The sequence below is a fragment of the Lactuca saligna genome, chromosome 9 (genome assembly GCF_052625555.1).
Source record: "Lactuca saligna cultivar CGN05327 chromosome 9, ASM5262555v1, whole genome shotgun sequence".
NCBI lineage: Eukaryota > Viridiplantae > Streptophyta > Magnoliopsida > Asterales > Asteraceae > Lactuca > Lactuca saligna.
Window position 1 is genome coordinate 180,885,408 of NC_136425.1, and position 22,386 is coordinate 180,907,793.

The 22,386-nt window shown below is 35.4% G+C and overlaps 1 protein-coding gene and 1 non-coding gene across 2 annotated transcripts; one reads left to right on the forward strand and one right to left on the reverse strand.

The window, feature by feature from the left end:
• Positions 1-17,257: 17,257 nt before the first annotated feature.
• Positions 17,258-17,331, reverse strand: TRNAN-GUU (transfer RNA asparagine (anticodon GUU)). The gene has a single exon. It is a non-coding gene; the product is annotated as a tRNA-Asn (tRNA).
• A 3,203-nt stretch (positions 17,332-20,534) lies between these two features.
• LOC145013963 (beta-1,4-xylosidase) lies at positions 20,535-21,114 on the forward strand. The gene has a single exon (XM_078972316.1). The coding sequence runs from the start codon at positions 20,641-20,643 to the stop codon at positions 20,926-20,928; it is 288 nt and encodes a 95-aa protein (XP_078828442.1). The 5' UTR covers positions 20,535-20,640; the 3' UTR covers positions 20,929-21,114.
• Positions 21,115-22,386: the final 1,272 nt, after the last annotated feature.

Here is a 22,386-nt window from a genome sequence, read left to right on the forward strand (position 1 = left end):
CTTGATAAGTGCTTAATGGGTTGAGCTCTTAAACCCATATTCCAGATCCATCGACCAAATATGCCATAGAATCATAAAGTTTCGGACTTTATCACTTTAGACGTCCAAAAAGTCCTTAACTCATAGTCTTAATCCATTAAGACCTTCTTATCACATGCATGGATCGAGTTTAGCTAAAAATAACCGATTTTTATCACTTAAGGCCTCTCAAAATGTCTGAAAGGACAACTTATTTCGTCTAGAACTTCACATGCATCAACTTGGGAAATCTAGGGACCAAAAGACCTTCATAAAGCTAAAATGACTAGATCTAAAGTAAATAAGCATAAAGGTTCAATCTTTTTACCTGTTGGAGCTCTAATGGTATAACCCAACTTCAGATCCAAGGCCTTGCTTTCCACCTCTAGCTTCTTGGTCCAATAACTCCACTCTCCAAAGCTCAAGATGCACACTAACTCACTCTTCACATACAAACTAGGGTTTTAGGGAGTTCTTTGAGGTATGGAGGCTGAGGTGAGGGTAAAGAATGAGCCATAAGGGTGTTTATATAGTCCCAACATCGAACATTAGGGTTTTTAGCTGACACGAGTACACCCAACATACATAAGCTTACGCTCAGCGTACTAGGGCGTGCCTAGTACGCCCAGCGTACTCTTATGTTGTAACGCCCGTGTTTCTGGGCTTGCCATTTTTAGCAATGTAATAGTCTAGGTTAACCTTTGTAACCCAATTTGAAATAATAAGAACGTATTATTTGAGTATTATGTGTTTCGTGCTTAATTGCTTAATTATGTGATATGATTAATTAAGAATAAAATGAGCGTCAAAATTTAAGTGTAAAATAAACTTGATATCTTTGAATAAGGTTGTAGTAGTTGAAACGAGGTTTCCGAATATATATAGAACGCCCAAATCTGACTTCGTATGAGGAAGTTATGATTTTCTGAAGTTTCGACGTGGCAGTATGCAACCCGAATACTCGATTTGAGATCGAACGGTTTTTAGCCGAAACAATCTAAACGAGAATTGAAGATCTCGTTGTTAATAGCGAAACGATGAAAAGTTAGGCGAGAACGAAGGTCGGACGAAGAAGTTATGAATTTATAACGAAATTTTTCTGTCCCGGCCTCCTAAAAATAAATTATAAAAATAAAGTCAAAATTAACCAACGGAGTCTAAACGAAAGTTGTAAAGCGTAGTCTCATCTGCGTGTGGATATAAAGAACGTCGAAAACGGAGTTCGTATGAGAGAGATATGAAATTTTGAAGTTTATTAAATATTTAATATTTAATTTTAATTCAAAAATTTGATATTATCTGGAGGGGAGTCACCGGACTCTCCCGAAGTACGCCCAACGTACAACGAAGCGTGACGAAATCTAGCACTCGAGTACCTCCGATGACGCAGGCAATGACGATTGGGCATTACGCCCAGCATACCAAAGCAGTACGCCCAGTGTAATGTGAAGGTCCAGCCTCCTATAAAAGGGGATACGAAGGCAACCTTAATCCTTTTCAAATTTCTTCCTTCTCTCTAATCTTTTGCCTCGATTTGCGTGTCGTTTATACCCCGAAGCCCCAGTAATATTCCCGAGCCCCAAAGTAAGATCCGAAGCCCCGAGGATCCCAAAGAGCGTTATTCCCGAGCCAAAGCTCTGCCCGCGAGGAGCCCGGTTTTGTGAAGATCTTCCAGATCTACGGAGAAACACCTCTTCTGCAAGCCGTAGTGCTGCCCGATCGTTTTCTGATCAAGTGAGTGTGTAGTTATTTTCATTCCAACGCAATATTATGAAGTATTTTATATAAAACACGTGTTATGTGTATATATTTTGTTGTTATACGTGTGAGTGTATATTCACTCTCTTCTATCTTATAGATTTGATGTATTCTCTATGAAATACGTGTTATGTGTATATGCCTCATCTGTTATGTGGAATATGTACTGATTAAAACATGTTATACAGGTTTTTAAACAATGTATAAAAATGTATATTTTTATCTACTAATATGTTGGGTAGAACATGTGTAGATAATTGGTGTGTAATAAACATATGAGAGGGCTCGACGTTATTGGTGTTATTCTAGTCATTCAACAGAGTATGGATGACGACCACAGACTATTCTAGACTGTCCTGTGGAACACTAGCATGCTCATGACCTGTAGGTGTTGTGAACGACATGTTCACCGGTGTACTCTATCCCCCACATGGTTGCCTTTAGGGCAATTATTGTTGAGGAATCCCCTCTGCACTAATGTCCGTCCCGATGAAAATCCTGAATTAGGTTCCTTATAATAGATGTTATTTTTAGGGACGTAAAGTGAGGATCACGGGAATGGGTAATCGTGTTTATTGTTGATTGTTGAATTAAATATAATTATTTATTGTGGGTTGAAAACCCTATATGCTCACCAGGCTCCTAAGCCTGACCCACTCAGTTTAATTGTATTACAGGAAGTGGCGCAATGGCATAAGATGGAAGAATCATCAAGTTGTTTTGTTTACAAGTTTGTATATGTATATATTTGTTGAATGACTTGTAATGCTATCGTTTATGCTTTATGATCTGTATCGGAACATGACATCCCGACTTTTGATTATGAAATGAAATTATATTTCTTTATGAAATGTTTTGATAAATATCTATTTTATCATGTTTTGTTTTTTGGGAACAAATTCCGCATCTCTTTTAAAATTAAAAGGATTTACTCTGAAAATGTTTAAAAAGCATAAATGAAACCGGTCTTTTTTGGCCGAGAATTTGGGGATGTCACATATGTACGCTTAGCGTACTCCCTCTTTGGCCCAAAGTTTCAACTTTAGCCCCTAACTCCCCGGGACTCAACATAACTTCTCCGAGGGCTATTAAAGACAATAATCAAAATAAGGCGGGTTTCGAAATATACCTGCTAGGTTCGGGGCGTTACAACTCTCCCCCACTTGATCTAGACTTTGTCCCCGAAGTCGGATGTTGCGAAAAGATCTGGGTAGTGCTCCCTCATTTCTAGGGCTGTAAACGAACTGAACGTTCGGCGAACCATTCGTGAACTGTTCGGCGGGAAGTTCGTTTATGTTCGTTTATTTAATAAATGAACGAACATAAACAAAAATTATCGTTCGTTTAGTTAAATGAACGAACATGAACAATGGTCTCGTTCGTTCATTTATGTTCGTGAACGTTTGTTTATGATGTTTATTTACGTTCGTTTATGTTTTTTTCGTTTAAGTTTATTTATATTCATCTATATTCAATTATTTTTTATTATATTGCTATATTATATGTTCGTTTATGTTCATATATGTTCAATTGTGTTTTTTTTCTCTTTGTTCGTTTATGTTCGTTTAGCATGTTCACGAACATAAATGAACGAACATGAACAAATTAATTTGTTAAACGAACGAACATGAACAAGAAAATCCCGTTCGTTTATCCGTTCGTGTTCGTTTGTTGTTCGGCTAACTTAAACGAACGAACATGAACAAGACCTTGTTTGTGTTCGTTTGGTTCGTTTACAGCCCTACTCATTTCGGACTCAGGCTCCAAAGTCCACTCAGATCCCTTACGGTGCCGCCACTGCACCTTGACCAGTGGTATTTCCTTGCTACGAAAATTTTTCATTTTCCTTTCCAAAATAGCCACTGGCTGCTCCACGTAGTTCAGGTGCTCGTCAACCTGAACATCATCCAGAGATACCACTGCACCCTCATCTAAAATGCACTTCCGCAACTGGGAAACGTGAAAAGTGTTGTGTATCTGACTAAGCTCTTCCGGAAGATCCAGTCTATTGGCTACCTTGCCAACTCTGGCTATCACTCGAAAGGGTCCAATAAACTGGGGACCCAGTTTTCCCCTCTTCTTTAAATGGATCACACGCTTCCAGGGTGAGACCTTCAGAAGCATCATGTCTCCAACCTGGAACTCCAGCTCCGATCGGCGTTGGTCAGTGTAACTCTTTTGCTAACTCTGAGCAGTCTGGAGTCTCTGTCTGATCTTCTGAATCCTCTCGGTAGTTTGTAGAACTACCTCGATCCGACCTATATCCTTATGACACACTTCACCCCAACAGACCGGGGTGCGACATCTCCTTCTATACAAGAGCTCATAAGGCGGGGCATCTATACTGGAATGAAAGTTGTTATTGTATGAGAATTCTGCGAGAGGTACGTAGGAGTCCCAACTCCTACCAAAATCAATAACACGTGCCCTCAGCATGTCCTCAAGTGTCTGTATGGTCCGCTCACTCTGGCTATCTGTCTGCGGATGATAAGATGTGCTGAGATGCAGTCATGTGCCCAGTTCCTCATGGAAATTCTGCCAAAATCGAGAGGTGAAGCGAACATAACGATCTGAGACAATAGAGACCGGAACTCCATGCGGCGCGAAAATCTCGCAGAAGTATATCTCAGCTAACTTCTCGGCTGAGGATCCCTCCTGAATGACGAGAAAGTGAGCACTATTGGTCAATCGGTGTAACGCTTGTGTTTATGGGCTTGTCATTAATAGCAATGTATTATGTCTAAGTTAACCTCTGTAACCCATTTTGAAATAATAAGAATGTGTTATTTGAGTATTATGTGTTTTATCCTAATTGCTTAATTATGTGGCTTAAATAAATTAAGAACAAAAATAAGTGTGAAAATGAAATGATAGATAAGTCTGATATCGATACATGAAGACGTAGTGGTCGTGAAGAGGTTTCCGAAAATATAAAGAATGCTGAAATTCGAGTTATAACGAAGAAGTTATGACCTGTCGAAATTTCGCGACAGAAGGGTACGACACAACGCGACGTAAATAGTGAATTTACGATAGAGGGATATTTAGCCATAGTGATCTAAACTAAAGTCTTAGAATACATTAAACTGCGAGCGTGCATAAAAAGAACGCCCAAATCTGACTTCGTATGAGGAAGTTATGATTTTTCGAAGTTTCAGCTTAGCAGTTGTGACAACCCAAGTTGCCCCGTTACATTTCTCCGTTACCATTAACGGAATATTCCACTGTATAAAAGTTCCGTTAGTTAGAGGGCGTCAATTTAGTAAACATTCCATTTGGTTGCAATAAGCATGCCGTTAAGTCGTGATGAAAGGAAATAAAACACACAACACATATTGGAAATGTTAAGCTTTATTATTACGACCACTAAATCGGGTGCGACCAAAAGTCCCGTTTAACGGCAGTATCGGGTAGAATTCCACTGAGTCCCGACTCAAAACCCTATGTAAGGGTGAGTGGAGTCCATTGGAGACTTTTTACACTCTCTCTCTATACTCTCTCTCTAGACTCGTTTTAGCCCCGAATCCGCAACCAAAAGCTTCCAAATTGTAAGTCTGCTTACCCTAGCTTATTCTAAACGTATTGATTTGTGTTTATAGCCCAAAAATCGGACTTAGAAGCAATGGAAAAGGAGTTTACGGCCTAAGCACCTCCTTAGGCCGTAAACACCCAAAACAAGGTCAAAATGACCCAAACTTGTCCCTAATAGCTTGGAAATAAATAGGGGAATTAGCCTAGGGGTGTTTAAACACTAAAATGCATGGATTTAGGACTCAAAGAAGAGTTTACGGCCCAAGCACATGCTTAGGCCGTAAACTCCCCAAGTCATGGTCCCAAATGCACTTCAAACTCATCCTAGGGCTTCATACATATGTTAGGAACTTATCCTCTTGAGTTTAGACCCTTGAAACACTCCAAAATGAATTATTAAAGGGAGTTTACGGCCAGACAAGGGTCAAGGCCGTAAACACCCTTAAACATGCCCAAAATAATTGTTTTGTCCCCCAAATAGCCTCATACATTTACCATGAAATACTAGGAGGGGATTTAAAGGCTTAAACACAAGGAAATGAGACATGACTTGGAGTTTACGGCCCAAGCATTTATCTAGGCCGTAAACTCCCCAAAACCCACTCAAATGATGGTTTTAATCCTCCAAAATAGCATCATACTTCATTTGAAATCACTAGAAAGGCATTAGGGGTTTAAACTTCCCAAAACTCTAAGGATTAGAGTTTACGGCCGTAAACTCCTTTAGGAGTGGTTCCTTGGCCGTAAACTCATAGATCATGCCCTTAGGCCTCAAACCCACTCATGCCTTTTGGGAAAAGTGCTTAGAATAAATCAATGAGCAAGCTAGAAGCATAAAACACCCAAGAATATGACCTTGGGAGTTTACGGCCGTAAACTCCCTTCAGTTGGGCCGTAAACTCCAAATTGGTCCATGTTAATGCTTTAAACCCATTCACACACTTGATATTTGAGTTTAGAAAAGTTCCACAACTGATAGGAGACCCTTAGCACCCTTAAACGCTACCCGGGACATCCAAACACTTAGCCAAAGTGTTTTCCACTCCTTTGAGCGCGTATATTTGTGTAATTAGCATTAAATATACTAATTGTATGTGAACATATGTTATTATATGTTAAATAGGTCATTGAGTGTGTTCGAGTCCTTACGTGGCACCGAACGCCCAAACAGCACTCTCGTTGGACCTACTTACACCAGGTGAGTTCATACCCCTGAATGAACCTTTTAATGTTTTTAAATGTTTTATAGGGGGGAATACAAGTTAAACATGCCAGTTATCATGTCAATCACATGTGATTGATAACCCGCATGTACAAGATTTTACCACTTTACACTGTTTTACCAAGTGGGACACTATAATGATTTTTACTTATTTCATAACTTTTACTTATACTGATTTATCCAAATTCATTCTAAATTGGTTTATGAAAGATCCTCTAAGGTTTTTAAACATATTTTACAAAAGAATACAATTTGTGATTTTCTCTGTACATAAAGGCTTTTCATTAAAGATTTCCCTTTTAGACGTATATTTTTACTTGTTAAATACTGCTGCTTCGCTTATACTTATTTTATACTCTGACTCGGTAACGCTTTCACTTATACTTGTAGTCGCGTATACCTGATGACGCTTATACTTATTCACGCTCTTACTTAGTAATACGATTCTTCTTCACTTATACTGGATAACGACTTTACTCCACTTATACTTGATAGACGTTCTTACTTCACTTATTGTCGTCTCTGCTTCGTGATACACTTATACTTGGTACACTTATACTTCACGATTCGATTATCCCACACTGTACACTTATACTTCACGACTCGAATGTTCCACTGTACACTTATACTTCACAACTCGGATGTTCCTCTGTACACTTATACTTCACAACTCGGATGTTCCACTGTACACCTATACTTCACCGTATGATACCACTTGATACACACTCAAGCATAGTTAGATGTATGTTTATGCTTGTATAGATGCATATAAATAATGATTGAAGGACTTAGGAAGGATTGTCCGCCCTATTTCCTTTTCTTCGTTGAGATGTGGTCTGGTGGGATCGGATGTCCATCTGAAGGTCGTTCGATTCATTAGTTATATATTATGTACACGAGCATAGACATACGAGTTTTCTTCAATCAATTCAGTTAAGAGTCTATACCTCTAGTCTACACTTACATTAGAAACCCACTCCCTCCTAGTAACACACTATCCTCTATTTGGTATGCATCTTCGGGACGCGACCTTCTCCGTCGTCTAGTTGGTAACCAGAGTCTCCTGTAGGGAGAGCGGACATTGTGTGTATAGGCCTATACGGGATTGACAACCCCGCACCCTGACTGCTAGCTACAGTCCACGGCCTATCAAGCCAAGGGGTGACAAATGTCACATTATATAGATGCTTGTAGGGCATCTGGAACTCTAGTTAGTATGGTTACGAGTATCCTGGGTTACCTTATAATTCATGGCTTTAAGGTAACGGTATTTCACCGGCAATCTACACTGTATGCTGGTGATTCACATTCAGAGTCACACTGTTTTGACCTTACAAGACGTATCTTTCATTTGATACTGTCTGAGGTCTGTTATCTCCGTTTTGACCTTACAAGACGTATCTTTCATTTGATACTGTCTGAGGTCTGTTATCTCTGTTTTGACCTTACAAGACGTATCCTTCATTTGATGCTGTCTGGGGTCTGTATCCACTGTATTCACAGAATCCACTGTATTCACGGTATTCACTGTGTTCACCGTTCTAAACCTTGCTAGACGTATCTTTCATTTGATATTGTCTACGGTCTGTATTCATTTTTTAGACCCTACTAGTTGTACCCTTCATTTGGTACTTTCTGGGGTCTGTGTCTCCACTTGTTAGACGGAACCAGGCGTGTCGTTTGTTTGATACTTTCCTGGAGTCTATGGTCCTTGCCTTAGTCAGCAGTCCTCACTGCTGAGGCATATGATATTCCCTGATGACGTTGCTTTCCTCAATAATCAAATTCAGTATTTTGGTAAAAATAGCAATTTAGGGAAAACTACTTTTTACCCCACATTACTGACCAGTCTTGGTAGAAGGCTGCTTTTATTAAAGAAAATATAGGATTTTCTGGAAAGGACTCTAATACACTGAAATCTCTTAAACTATTACTTTATTAAGTTAATTGAATGAAATGTCACTAAATGCTTATGAACTCACCAGCATTTGTAAAAATGCTGATACTCGCTTTTCAAATAACTTGTATTCTCAGGTTAGCATTAGACAGGTACATCTCCGGAGCTGTTGATGAAGATAGCTTAGTACCACGCTGTATTTATGCTATTACTTGTATTACTTTAAAGTGTTGTAATGTAACCTTGTAAAACTATTACTATTAATGCAATATTTTGTTGTACTTTGATTACTATAATGCATGTGTTGTGATACTTGACATGACGTCATCTACCCCAGAACGTTTCCGCTGTTCCGGTTTTGGGGTGTGACAGTAGTAGACAGCCCGAAGTTCGAATATGAGATTGAGCGATATTTAGCCAAAAGTTTCTAAATGAGAATTGAAGATCTCATCAATAGTAGTGCAACGAAGGAAAGACAGACGAAAACGGACGTCAGACGAAGGAGTTATGATTTTCTCACGGAGTTTTCCTGTTCCGGCCTACTAAAAATAATATAATAAATATATAATAAAAATAAAGCCAAAATTAGCCGAAGGAGTCTAAATGAAAGTTGTAGATATTGTTTTTACCTATGCATGGAAAAAAAGAACATCGAAAACGTAGCTCGTATGCGAAAGTTATGAATTTCTAAAGTTCGGTGCACGAACCCCAACACTGTGTCAGAGTTCACGATGTGAAAACAGTGTTCACGACGTGAAATTAGTAGACGCCTTCTGGAGCCTTCCAGAGCAAGTGGACTGATGAAGAACACAATGGCGAATGCCTGATTGAACTCACAATGTGAATTTTGAGATTTCACGACGTGAATTCAGTATTTCAACCCTATAAATAGAAATCGAAGGGAAGCCGATTTTGGTTGCTATTCCGTTCACTCTCTCACTCCCTAAACCCTCTCTGGTCATCTTGAAGTACCCCCGAAGCCCCGGTATCATCCCGAGACCTGAATCAAGTCCTGAAGCCCGAAGATCCCAAGAAGAAAAGAGTTTCTGAGCCGAAGTTTTGCCTACGAGAAGCCCGGTGTGTGAAGATCTTCCAGATCTACCGAAGAATACTACTTTTGCAAGTCGTAGTGTTGTCTGATCATCTTCTGATCAACTGAGTGTATATACCCTTTCTTTTATCACACACACACACACATATATATATATATATATATATATATATATATATATATAAAGTATCTCTTATGTAATACGTGTTATGTGAGTACATAGTCCTCTTCTTAAATACGATTCTAATACAAGTATTGTTTGAATGGATTATGTATATGAGATATTCTCTATGAAACATGTACTATGTAATTATGTGTTATCTGTTTATTTGGAATGAGTATTGAATGAGTATCGTATCAGTTTAAAGTTGCAAGTAAATGCATATGTATATTGTTATCTACAAATTGTTGGGTAGAACTTGGGTAGATAGTTAATGTGTGATAAACTAATGAGATGCCTCGATGTTGTTGTTTTTTATTCAGTCATCTAGCGGAGTTTAGATGACGACCACAAACGTCTCTAGACAGTCCCGTGGAATGCTAGCAGGCTCGCCACCTGTAGGTGTTAATGAACTTGGGGTGTTCATTCGCTGTACTCCATCCCCCTCATGGTTGCCTTATTTGACATATATTGCTGGGAAACCCCCGAAGCATGTGTTATCGCCCCGATGAAATATTCTTAGACTAGGTCCCTTGTGTTAGTTGTTTTTAGGGATGTAAAGTAAGAATAACGGGCATGAGTAATTGGGTTATTGTTGGTTGATGAAATTAAATATAAGATTTTTTATTGTGGGTTAAAAATCCTATATGCTCACTAGGCTCCCAAGCCTGACCCACTTAGTTTTCTTTGTATTACAGGTAGTGACTCCAGAGCATAAGGTGGATGACTTATCAAGTTATTTTTGGATTATGAACCTGTTGTTTTATATAACTGTTGTAAGGTCTGTATATAATGTTTATGCTTTTGGTCTGTTTATCAGAACATGACATCCCGTGTTTTGTTATATAATCAAAATACATTTCGTTAAGAAATTCTTTGGTAAATCTTATTTTATCATATTTCGTTTTGGGAACAAATTCTGCAACTCTTTTAATCAAAGGATTACTCTGAAATTATTTTAAAAGCATAAATTAAACCGGTCTTTTCTGGCCGTGATTTTGGGAATGTCACAGTTGGTATCAAAGCATTAGTTTAAGTGAACTAGGAATTTGTAGGATTTCTAAACTTAAACTTAGAATGCTAAGTGAAATTGTGAGATGTGTGTCTGTTATATTTTAGACACGAGCACTAGTTTATTTTAGGAAAGTTGCCTAAAATGCTTTTATGTGCTAAATGTTATATGTTTTCCATATATGATGTTATTTGTTCAGATCTACGGTTTGTTGCCAACCGGATTTGGAAAACTTATGTGTTTAGGATTCTAAGCGTATGTATACGATATTAGAACTAGCATGTAATCATTTGGAGTAATAAGGACGATTTGGATATCTATCGTGAATGAGGATCTAGTTTCACCTTATTCAGTGTATAGATAATAAATGGTGAGAACAAGGAGTATGAAAACAGGAATCAAATACCTGTGATAAAACAAGTAGTTGTTGCAGCAGCAGCACCTGAGCCAATGACTATGGTTGGTGTGCAAATGATGATTCAAACTATGTTGGATCGCCAAATAGAAGAAACGAGGCGTCTGCTTTGACAGAATCATGAAGAGCTGTCAATTCATGTGGAAGAGCCCAAAGTTAATGGAGGACAGTCTAAAGGAGAGAACTTTAGTGGGATAATGTCACAACTAGAAATTTTGTGCCTTGTAACTACAACACTTAAGTCGGATTATGAATCCAAAAACATAAGGGCATGTATGATGCTTACTCTGTGACAACAAAATTGCAATCAAATACACCATACAAGCATTACAAATAGTCAACAAGCAATTGGAAACCCTAGAAGTTCTTATTTAGGTCCATTTTGGACTAGAACTTCCTTATTGGGCCTAATGGACCAATAAACTTCCAATTTGACTATCTTGGGTTTAGAACTCTTAAATGGGCTCTAATTGGACCCACTTTCATTTATTTCAACATATTGGGCCATATTGGGCCTAGAATGAAATAAATCAAATATTATGAACTATTTTGGACCATAATTAACCTAATTTAGCCTTAATAGCTCATAAAAATCACATTTATAATTAATTGGGGCCAAACATCACTTAACATAACCATGAAATGGGCTTAAGCATACAAGGCCCAATACTCATCTTTTTCTCTCCAAATCTCGGCCCAAGCCCAACCAAAGAAAGAGAGTTGACTTTCCTATGCCACCTCATAATTATCCACAGGACTCCCATGCACCATCTCATGTTTTCATGCAAATCAATTCAAGAACCACACTCCTCTTCTCTCTCTTCTTGCTCTCGGCCGAACACAACACAGACACACTCACAAAAATTCATTTCATTCTCTCTAAGTCTTGAAGGACATCTCCTTCCTCCTTCTTCAAAATTTTTGAGAATCAAGAGCTTTTCACGGAGGTTTTTCCCACAAACACATCATCTAAGGTAAGTTGATGACTAATCCATGATCTAGCTACTTCATTTCATCAAAAATCTCTCCTAAATCTATTCCAACTTGTGATCATGCACCTTAGAAGTCACTAAACTTGAGATCTACCAAGGAGACTTGCTAGGATCGAAATTTTCTTCTTTTCTCTCTTCAAAACCGAAACTACAACTCAAGGTGAGCTTCATACCCCCTTATTTTCGGTTTTTATAAGTTTTTGTGGGGGAGAATACAAGTAAAGGTGCAGATCCATCATTATGTGTATGTTTTGGTTGATTTCTATGCTTATATGTATGTTTTGTATGATTTTGATGCTAGATCTAGTTATGAATTGCTAAAAACCGAGATATATCTTATACTAGCATGAAATATACTACTACATACAAAGTATACCAAGAAAAATAGCTAAGTGGCTTAACAATACATACTTTGGGCTAAAAACTCATTTTTTTGACATAAATGTTAAAAATACAAAGTTAAAGGGCCCAAAATGAAATATTTCGAAATCTGATGGGTGAGATGAGTCAAAACAGATTCCATAATGTATTTTCTAAAAATATACTCTTTTGGAAGATCAAAAACATAAATTTCAAGCTTAATGGGCTAAAAATGACAATTTTAGCCCAATAGGGCCCATTATGCGAAATTTTCTGTTTTGGAGGGCCAAAACTGTGTTTTCCTGTAAAAAAGTGGACTATTAGTGTTACATGTACTTTTCAAAGGTTTAAAACGCTTTTCAAATTTAAAAAGGACCAAAGTTGCAAAAATTTTCCAAATTGGGCCAAAAATGTAAAAATTGAGAAAAAGAGGGGTTATAACCGAGAAAACTGCAATTTCAGGGACTTAAACTGTTTTAAATGAAAAATATGCTGAAAAATATTAATTTCAATAATTTTTGGTGTTAAAATGTCAAGAAAAATGGTTTAAGGACTAAACCGGAAATTATTTTACCTAAAGGGGTGAAAAAGTAAATTTACAAAATTAAGAGGGGTTGTAAACAGAAAATTTTCAAGGGTAATTCAATACACTCGTTGTGAACAAAGATTGACACTACGACTCTCGATAAATTACAATACACAATATCACCAACAATCGTTATCAAATGAATTGATTCGGTCTCGAATCAATAACAAATCCAAAACTACTAACACTATAACGCTCAATACACATATGAAACTCTTGGAACTCTTTACTCTCGTGGAATTACTCAATACGTCGACGTACACTCCTTAGGCCCAAAAGTTGCAAATCATGCTTGTCGAGCCTAGCTAGCCCGATGACATGATCTTTAGGCCCAAAGGACACTTGCTTACATGTAGTTGGGTCTAATGCGACTCGACCGCGTGTAAAAGGACTTTCAATGGCAAACATGCTGCTGGTCCCCAAGGGTCCTTCAGTGCTGCTAGTAAAGTCGGTAACTCACGATTGCGGGTTGGGCTTCGGGCCCTTCGCAATTGCAATGGTCTTGAACGACGCAGGGAAATACCGAGGGTTTCGCACCTTCACTTTTTCTCTCCGGTCGTGGGACTACACAAGTCCGGGAGGATTGAGTTGTGTGAATAAGTGCGAGTGACGCCTAAGGGATCACTAGCACGGTTGCCAATTGGACGTTTTCATTAACGTACGATACAACAATTCACCACCCTCTGTATACTCAATGCCTCCGGAGCTCAACGAATACCTCTAACGTAACGAAATAACAGTACCCAAAATAACTAAAGCAAAGTGATAGGAAAACGTCGGGTTTTCCTAGGGTTTTCAACAAGTACACTTACGAACTACATGTCGAATTTCACAACTCTTACGCTTACATCTATAGAATTCAAACAAGCATACTCACGGATCTTCACATATTTTTTTTACGTTATTCTATTTTCAGAAAATATCGGATTTTCTGGTGATTTTTTTTCAAAACATTACAAACATTGGATTTCAAACATTACTTATGAACTCACCAACATTTCATATGTTGACGTTTTTAAAATACTTGTATTCTCAGGTAACAGATAAAGTGAAGGATAAATTGTACTCTATGACGTTTTGCTGTGGTTTAATTTAGTATCGAACAGTTACTTTTGAGAATGTAATGTTTTGGAACAATGTAATGGATGTAAACGCTACCAGTTGTATCATTCCAAATGTTGGTGATGTATAATGTTATGTTTCATGTATATTCATTGTGATGGTATTCAATTGAGTCACGACAGCCCCTGGACGTTTCCGCCGTCTGGTTCGGGGGTGTGACAGATAATTGGTCAAGACAACCCACCGATAGTTCGACAAAACAACCAAGGTGGATGAGATAATGGACTGGGATGCAAGTACAAGGACTTTTTGACTTGAAAACCATCGACCTTCATTGGAAAGGAGGACCTGATCGGAGTAATGGATTGGATCTCCGAAATGGAGTTAGCCTTCATGACTTGTGGCTGCAGAGGCAAGTTGCATACTACCTTTGCAGTGTGTCAGTTCCAAGGTGGAGCCGTTCGTTGGTGGAACACTCTAGGGAAGACTTTAAGCCCTAATTAGCCACTACAATTCTCATGGGAAGGGTTCTTGGTGCAGTTCAAGCGCAAGTTCTGCTCGGCTCAAAATCTGTTGGAGTTGGAGAACAAGTTTCTGACATTGATGAAAGGCAGCATGTTAGTTGATGAATGCACTAATAACTTTACAGACAAGATGGAGTTTGCTTTGCGCATCATTCCAGATGAGCTAACAAAAGTAGACCTGTACGCAAAGGGACTCCCATGGGAGTATACGGTGCCAGTACGTCAGGCACCTACTCTAGAGGCAGCTATTTGGGCTGCCAAGTCTGTTGAGGACATGATCAAGGGAAGAACCACCAACAAAGTTGAAGTTGGTGAAAAAAAAAAGTTTGAAGGAACTTCAGGTTCCAGCAAGAAAAACAAAATTTCGAAGTCTAATTCAAAGAAGTTTGGAGGAAAGGGAGGCAAAGCGAAATGGTGCGAGAAGTGCAAGAAAAAGAACTTTGGGAAATGTAATGAGGAGGTGGCTTGCTACAAGTGTGGAAAAACTGGGTCCAATTAGGCCGAAGGCCCGATGAGTAGTCCAGATAGACTGTAGGCCTTGCGAGGCGGTCCAGTCATGCCAAAGGCTCGGGAGCGGTCCAGATAGGCTGTAGGCCCTGCGAGGCGGTTCAGTCAGGCTGAAGGCTCAGTATGAGTGCTGTTATTTGTATATGTTATCTGTTGGGTGTTGGTACTTTGGGGGAACACACTAAGCTTTGGGCTTACAGTTGTGGATTTTGTTTAAGGTACTTCGGATGACTGCAGGAAGGCGAAAGCTTGATCGTGCACCTCTTCATGTTTTGTGTTATGGTTTCTGGGAATTACTCTGATGACAAACTATTTTGAAAACAAACTGTAATAAATAGTGTTTTTGGATGTTTGGAAAAGTTTAAATTTTTTATGAATTTTATGGATGTTACACCCATGCTTCAAGCTATGCATTTCTTTTGAATAAATTAATCAAAAGACCATCACTCATTATTTTAATCATATTGTCCATGATTGTCTTTTTAGATGAGTGTTTTTTTTTTCATTAAACAAATGAATAACCCATACTCTCTTTGTCTAGCCATATATTGAAATTATAAAGGCAAAAGATGACAAAATCATTTTATATTTTATAAACTAAGTTTATAAAATATAAACTTTAACTTTTTGGTAAAAGACAAAAGAATTTATCTAGTCCAAAATGTTGTGCATGACTTATTAATTCATAACATATAACTTATATATAATGTTGCTTGGTAATGAAAATTATTATTTCTTAGAAATAAATAATTTCAATTTTAATTAAGATTCCATTGAATATTTATTAAAAAATCAATTTCTAATAAATAATTAATTATATCAAGTTGTTGTTAGTGTGACCCTTTAGTATTATATGTTAGTTAACAATATCACTTTAATATGATTTTTAAGTATACTAGATCTTTTAGTGCTTCATTGATTTTGATTTCATTTTTTGACATGAGTTGCCTCTTTGATATGAGTTTCTTTCATCTGATTTGCAGGTGAAAGATGAGAAAGAAGATGTGAGAAAGAGAAAGATAGTGTGAAAGAGAGAGTTAATGAGAGAAAAGATACTCAAAGAGAGAGGAATAGAGAATAGTAGAGAGGGATGAGGTGAGTTTTTTATTTTTATTTTTTATTTTATTATTATTATTTTAAAATACTAAAATGAATAAAGAAAATATAAAAAAGAAATAATAATGGTAAAACAATCATTTTAATTTATCAGGACCAAATCCACAAGAAAATTCTAATTTTAAACCTTCTATATAGATTGAAAATTTTTTAGATTATATTTACATGTTTGTTTGCTAACCACAAATACTAATTTTGTATTTTTGTCAATTCTTTTAAATAAAAGGGCCTCATATTTTACTTTGTCACGGACGTCAAATTGTAATGGATCAATCCTAGACGTGTTTCATCAAGTTTCGTTATAATTAAACTATATTCAAAATAAAATAAATTTCAAAAATAAAAACAAATGAGAATTAATCTAAAAGTTCACATGGAAGTCACGTTCGTATCATGGATGCCATAACACATTCTAGTGAACAAATTCAAACATTCAAAGGTGGTAGTGATTGTGGTTGAGCACTATGAACACATAGCACATTCTAATGAACAAATCAAACATAATTTGTAAGAATATAAAAACAAAAACCACTTAAATTAAACTGTATTAAAAATAAAATAGATTTTAAAATTAAACACAAAGAGAATTAATCTAAAAGCTCACAAGGATGCCGTATTATGTGGACATAGTGCAATCAAAATTGGTCAATGTAGATGAGACACAAACTTGAAAATTAGTTCCAAACACTCTAGAAGGTTATAGTGACAAGATAAAACCAAAAACCGTTGTTTGGTCATAAGTTTGTTAGTCCCAATTATAACTTTCTTCACGGATAAATTGGTCATAGTTAATTATCTAAATATGACATAAACCCTTGAAATCAACATATTTCTTATAGGCATATGATTATTCATTCATAAAGTACGTCCTATTTTTCATAGATTCGACCAAACCAACAAAAAGTATAATTCCTGAACATGCACAAAAATCATTGTTTTCATGTGATTTGCATTATAAACACAAAAAGAAAAATTACTTAAGTGTCTAAGTAGGGGGAAGTATAAATTTTAGCACAATATAAAATCTAATTCGTGAGGACAAAAAACGCTAGAAGGAGGGCTTGAACCTCCGACCTTGTGGTTAACAGCCACACGCTCTAACCAACTGAGCTATTCCAGCTTTTGTTTTCCAATATTATCAATAATATAATTATTCAATACATGGTCGAGAAGATGCCAACTACTCTATGACAATTGTTGTTAAATAAAAGTATATTGCAACCCTCCTATTAACTCGAAAAAGAAAATAGAATGTGTTACCATGGACATGCACAATCTAACGAGGAATATAACTAATAGAAAATCTCTTTTTTGAGGTTATTATTTCCACAATATGGAAACAAAAATAATACGTGGTTATTATCAAATAATAAATATTTCAAATATGTTGTGATGCTTTTGTTCAATTAACATTCTTTTACCGTTTTGCTACTGTAACGGTTCTATTACCGTAACAACCTAACACGGAATTAGTTAAAAACTACACGATTTTATATAAAATTGAACAATTTGAAAGTAAAATAGTTAAACCTTTTAGAATTATCTAAAATGCTTTGAAAATAATTTGATAAAAAAAATAAATTATGCTAATTTCATACATCATTTTTCATGAAATACTAAAAAATTAACTCAATCACCGATATAACTATTAATTTTGTAGATGCCAATGCGAAATTGTGAGACTATCTACGAAATGATGACGTTATCTGATAAATATTGACCTGACAACTAAAATAATATCATTTTTAAACAAAAATATCTAAAAATAAAAAAATATGGATTTTGTTGTCACATCACACATTTTCTAAGTCCTCAATTAGATTTCAGTTAATTATTTTGGCGATTTGATGAATTTTAATGAAGTTGGTATGATTTGTCTTTTTGCAAATAATTAGAAAACTTTGATTATTATTATGAGTGGTTAGAAAAAGATTTTCTAGAAAGTATATTTTTATTTTAATTGGTGTCAAGGTTACCCAATTTCCAATATTTGTTACAACTAAAATTGTGTTTGGAAAGTCATCGTCAATGAGTGTTGTGTAGTTAGTGGAATTTAACCATTCTTTGGATGCACAAAAAGCCGCCTCTCTCCTGCTTCGACTTGGAGCAGGTGATTGTAGGAACAAGTATTTGCTCATTGACATTTGCCCCCTTTATAGTTTTCAATTTATTTATTTAATTACTATGTTTTTCCTAAAATAACCTTAATCTAAAGTGAGATTGCTTATGGTGTTGGTTGGTAAATGGTAACCTAGGGGCAAATTCGATTATTTGGACCCCTTCCAATAGTTTGATTAACACTTTAATTAACTCAATTTGTCTATAAATATCATTAATTGATTATATTATTAAATACTAGTTTATAACACGTAATAACCACAGTTACAGAATTAATTAAAATTTTGTAGTAAAAATTCATAATTATTAATCAAGTATCTTAAATAAATAATTTTAAATAAATTATTAAATAAGAGATTATAAAGTTATTTATTTTATTAGTATAGGGATTAATATTGGTGAGCAAGAATGGATTTTAGCTTTTAAGTAAAATATATTAATAAATCAGTATGCCATCAAGATAATTGAACCATAAACCCGAAATAAACAAATCGACAAGTTTAGTTTTATTTTGATAAATTTTAGGTTTTGTTCAAAGAAAATCTTATAACAAAACATGTATATTTTTACAAATAAATGTGATGATGTTTTTGACATTTTCAGTGTGGGATGTCTTAATCCAGGATCTTATATATTTGAATATAACATTTTTTCGAATTAAAAAAATAAAAGTAAGATAATATGGAGACGAGTAGTTCGCACAAAACCCACTTTAGTAGCAATATAACAAGTGGTATTATATAACTATGAAATTGTCAAGGTTTAATAATGGTCAAATTTGGCATCCTTTTCAATCCTAGGATTAAATATTACCAAATTGCCCTTCAAGCTAATTGCAAATTGTTTTTGTCTAATAACACCTTTCTAATTGAGAAAAAAACCTCCACCCTACCCCATGTAACACCTACTTTGCCTACCATGTTGAACATGTGTGCTTAATGCATCTAAAGTCATTATTTATAAATCATGGATTCAATTATAAGTCTTTGTTAGTTTAAATATAGATACATCAATATATTATTAAAACTTCTAAAACAATAGGTCAAACAAGTTTTTTTGGAAGGTTGACATTGATCTTCTGGTATACTATCCAAAGCTTGGTTCAATTACATTATGAATTCATATTTTAGGTACAATGTTTGGTTATTTTGTACATTTCAACAACTAGTTTTTTAAGATGCGTGAATAAGCAAGCAACATTAGGCTTTATCCATTTGACTTTATTGTCACTTAAAAATCCAAGGATTTTATGCAGCCTTATCTAATGGTAATGTTCTAGAGAATTTATAAATACAATTGTCAAAGTTCAAATATATGTACTATGTTATATGTTTTATAGGCATGGCGATTTATATTTTATTTTTCATATTTCCCATAAAATCTAATAAAGTTGTCGGAAAATGACGTTTACTTATTTAAGGTATGTTTTACGATGAGTTTTTAATATTTTTTTATTTGTTTTTTTGAAAAGAAAAACATCGAATCGGACAACTAAATTTGCCAAGTAATTTATGAAAACGAATTTCAGATTTTACATACTAGTTTCTTTATGAGGTTTTGTATAACTTTATAATTTTGAAAACTCATATTTCTTCATTGAGAAATTAAATATTCTTCTACATAATATTCCTAGAGGTTTTATATAATTTTATAAATTTGAAATCTTACAACTAATTTTGCCAAGTAATTTATAAAAATAAAAGCTACAATTTTGAGATTTTGAAATCTTACTAACTACTAGTTTCCAACTTTAAGATAAAAATCAAAATTTCCATTTATAATGGAAACCAATTAATTTCAAATAAGAAAAATAACATATGATATTTATATTACCATTTGGTAAATGACATGATAGTTAACATTATTTTGCCCTTACTTTTATTTTATTTCTATTGGTTGATAAAATATTTTCTCATACTATACCACAAATAATAAATTCCATATATTAACTTTTGTCAACATGATATATTTTCATTTCTATAACCACCCTTCTCCTACAAGTTAACATTGTTTTGTTTTCAAGAGAAGATTAAATATATAAAGTAGGTTTAACTAAAATGTCAATTTGCTTTATCCTGAAGGGCATAAACGTCAATAACACATCAAAAACAACCCTCCAAGTTTCGTCGATCCTTCAATTCAGTACCTCGATCTTCAAACCGTGTGTCCCCACCATCTTCATGTATATAAAACACATTGTCACTTCATTAAAGTCATTCATCAAATTAACTACTTAAGAATTAAGATCGAGTTCAGATCTTCTAGCATCGAAGCAAAAACCATTCGTACTTCTGTAAAATTCAATCGAGTTATGGAAGGATTGATCCCATTTCTGATGCATGCCATGAAGAAACAACGGCCTCAAAACAATTACAGGTCTCGATCCGTCGGTTCCACCCGCAGCTACCATGTCCTCGTCGGAGCTGACGCGACGGTGGATAACTCCTCCCACCGCCGTACCAGATCGGAGTTTCAGTCACCGACGAATGAATTTATGGAACAGAGATCTGGATTTGGTTGTATTCCTCAAGCAAAGAGCTACAAGCGAAGTTCTACTACAGGTTTAACTCCAAACTCATATCAAGGTTCGAATCCTTAAAATTTGTTAATTCACGGAGAATTGAAAGGTTTTTGATGAAATCTACACTTGAATTTTTTGATTAATTGTAATGAACGGTTGTGCTTGATTGTATAAATATGTATGGGTGTATCTTCTAGTTGATAATTAATAGAAGATAATTGAATCCATGAAGTATGAAAGTGAAAGGATTTTTATTTTTATTTATTTTTAACTTCAATAATCATTCCTTTTTTTTTTTTGGGTAATTATATAGGATTCTCCTTCTTATCTACAATCACCATATAAAACATTCGCAATTAATTATAACATGTATGGAAAAAGTTATTGTATACAAGTAGCCCCATTTAATAAGGACAATTTCATTACAACTACTCTAGTAAGAGCTAGAGCAATCCCAAAAACAAACGGGTTACATGGAGTTTAGAGCAATAATGGGATTTTTAACCCAATCAATACAATGATTGGGTTGATCAATAAAGTGTCTAACTAGAAGTGTTTAAACAGAAGTTCTTGGGTTTAATCCCAGACAAATACTAAGGTAAATAGAAAGAAAACTAAGGTAAATAGAAGGAAACTTGGGTCAATCTATAAAATTTACTTTTGAACTTTTCAATGATCGTATTCCAAGATTGATTCTAGACATGTTGTAATCTATTGGAAAACCAAGGTAAATAGAAGGAAACTTGTGTGATTTGCAATGGATGAAATTAGCTAAATCTTCAACCACCAAACAGTTGATCCGACACCCAAAAGCTCAATTTTGGATGTTTTATGTTTCAACCTCGAAGTTAAGTGCAAACACTTAAGGATACACATGAAGTTCTTTAGGTTTTCAACACTCCAATCGCCAATAAACATAACATTATCAATAAAGAAATGATATGAAACCTCACAATCTACCATGCCAACATTAAAACACTTGATAATACCTTTATCTTCGGTATCCAAAACGAACACATTTATGCCATCCATAACAAGAGGAAAGAGAAAAGGAGAAAGGAGACTGCCTTGGCATACTCATTTCCTGGTTTTAAACTTGTTGGGCAACGATCCATTAACAAGAACTAAAGGTGGTGAGAAGGATATGCAAGCATTGATACCAATGTTGGAAACAATGTGCAAGGAACCAAAAAATAAGTATATTTTTGTTAGTATTTGAATCCGAGGTCATACTAAAGAGCATAAATGAGAATGGATAAATAATATTTATATAGTATAAATTTTGTTATTTACCATCCTAAATAAATAAGAATAAATGTTATTTATTATATATTGCTCAAATGTTGTATAAATAAATAAATGCTTTATTTATTAATGTTAATGCAAAGAATGTGACCCAATAACTAAGAAATGCCGAAGGTAGATGAGCCCTAAAGCAATGATCGGTCTCTACAACGAAAATCCATTTGGTGTACACCGAAGTTTAGTTTAAGTTGAGGCATAGGAGATTTTGGTCTCTACGACAAAATTCCATTT

Coding starts and splice junctions, on each gene's coding strand:
- LOC145013963 (XM_078972316.1), top strand. CDS start 20,641: ATGGAAGGATTGATCCCATTTCTGATGCATGCCATGAAGAAACAACGG.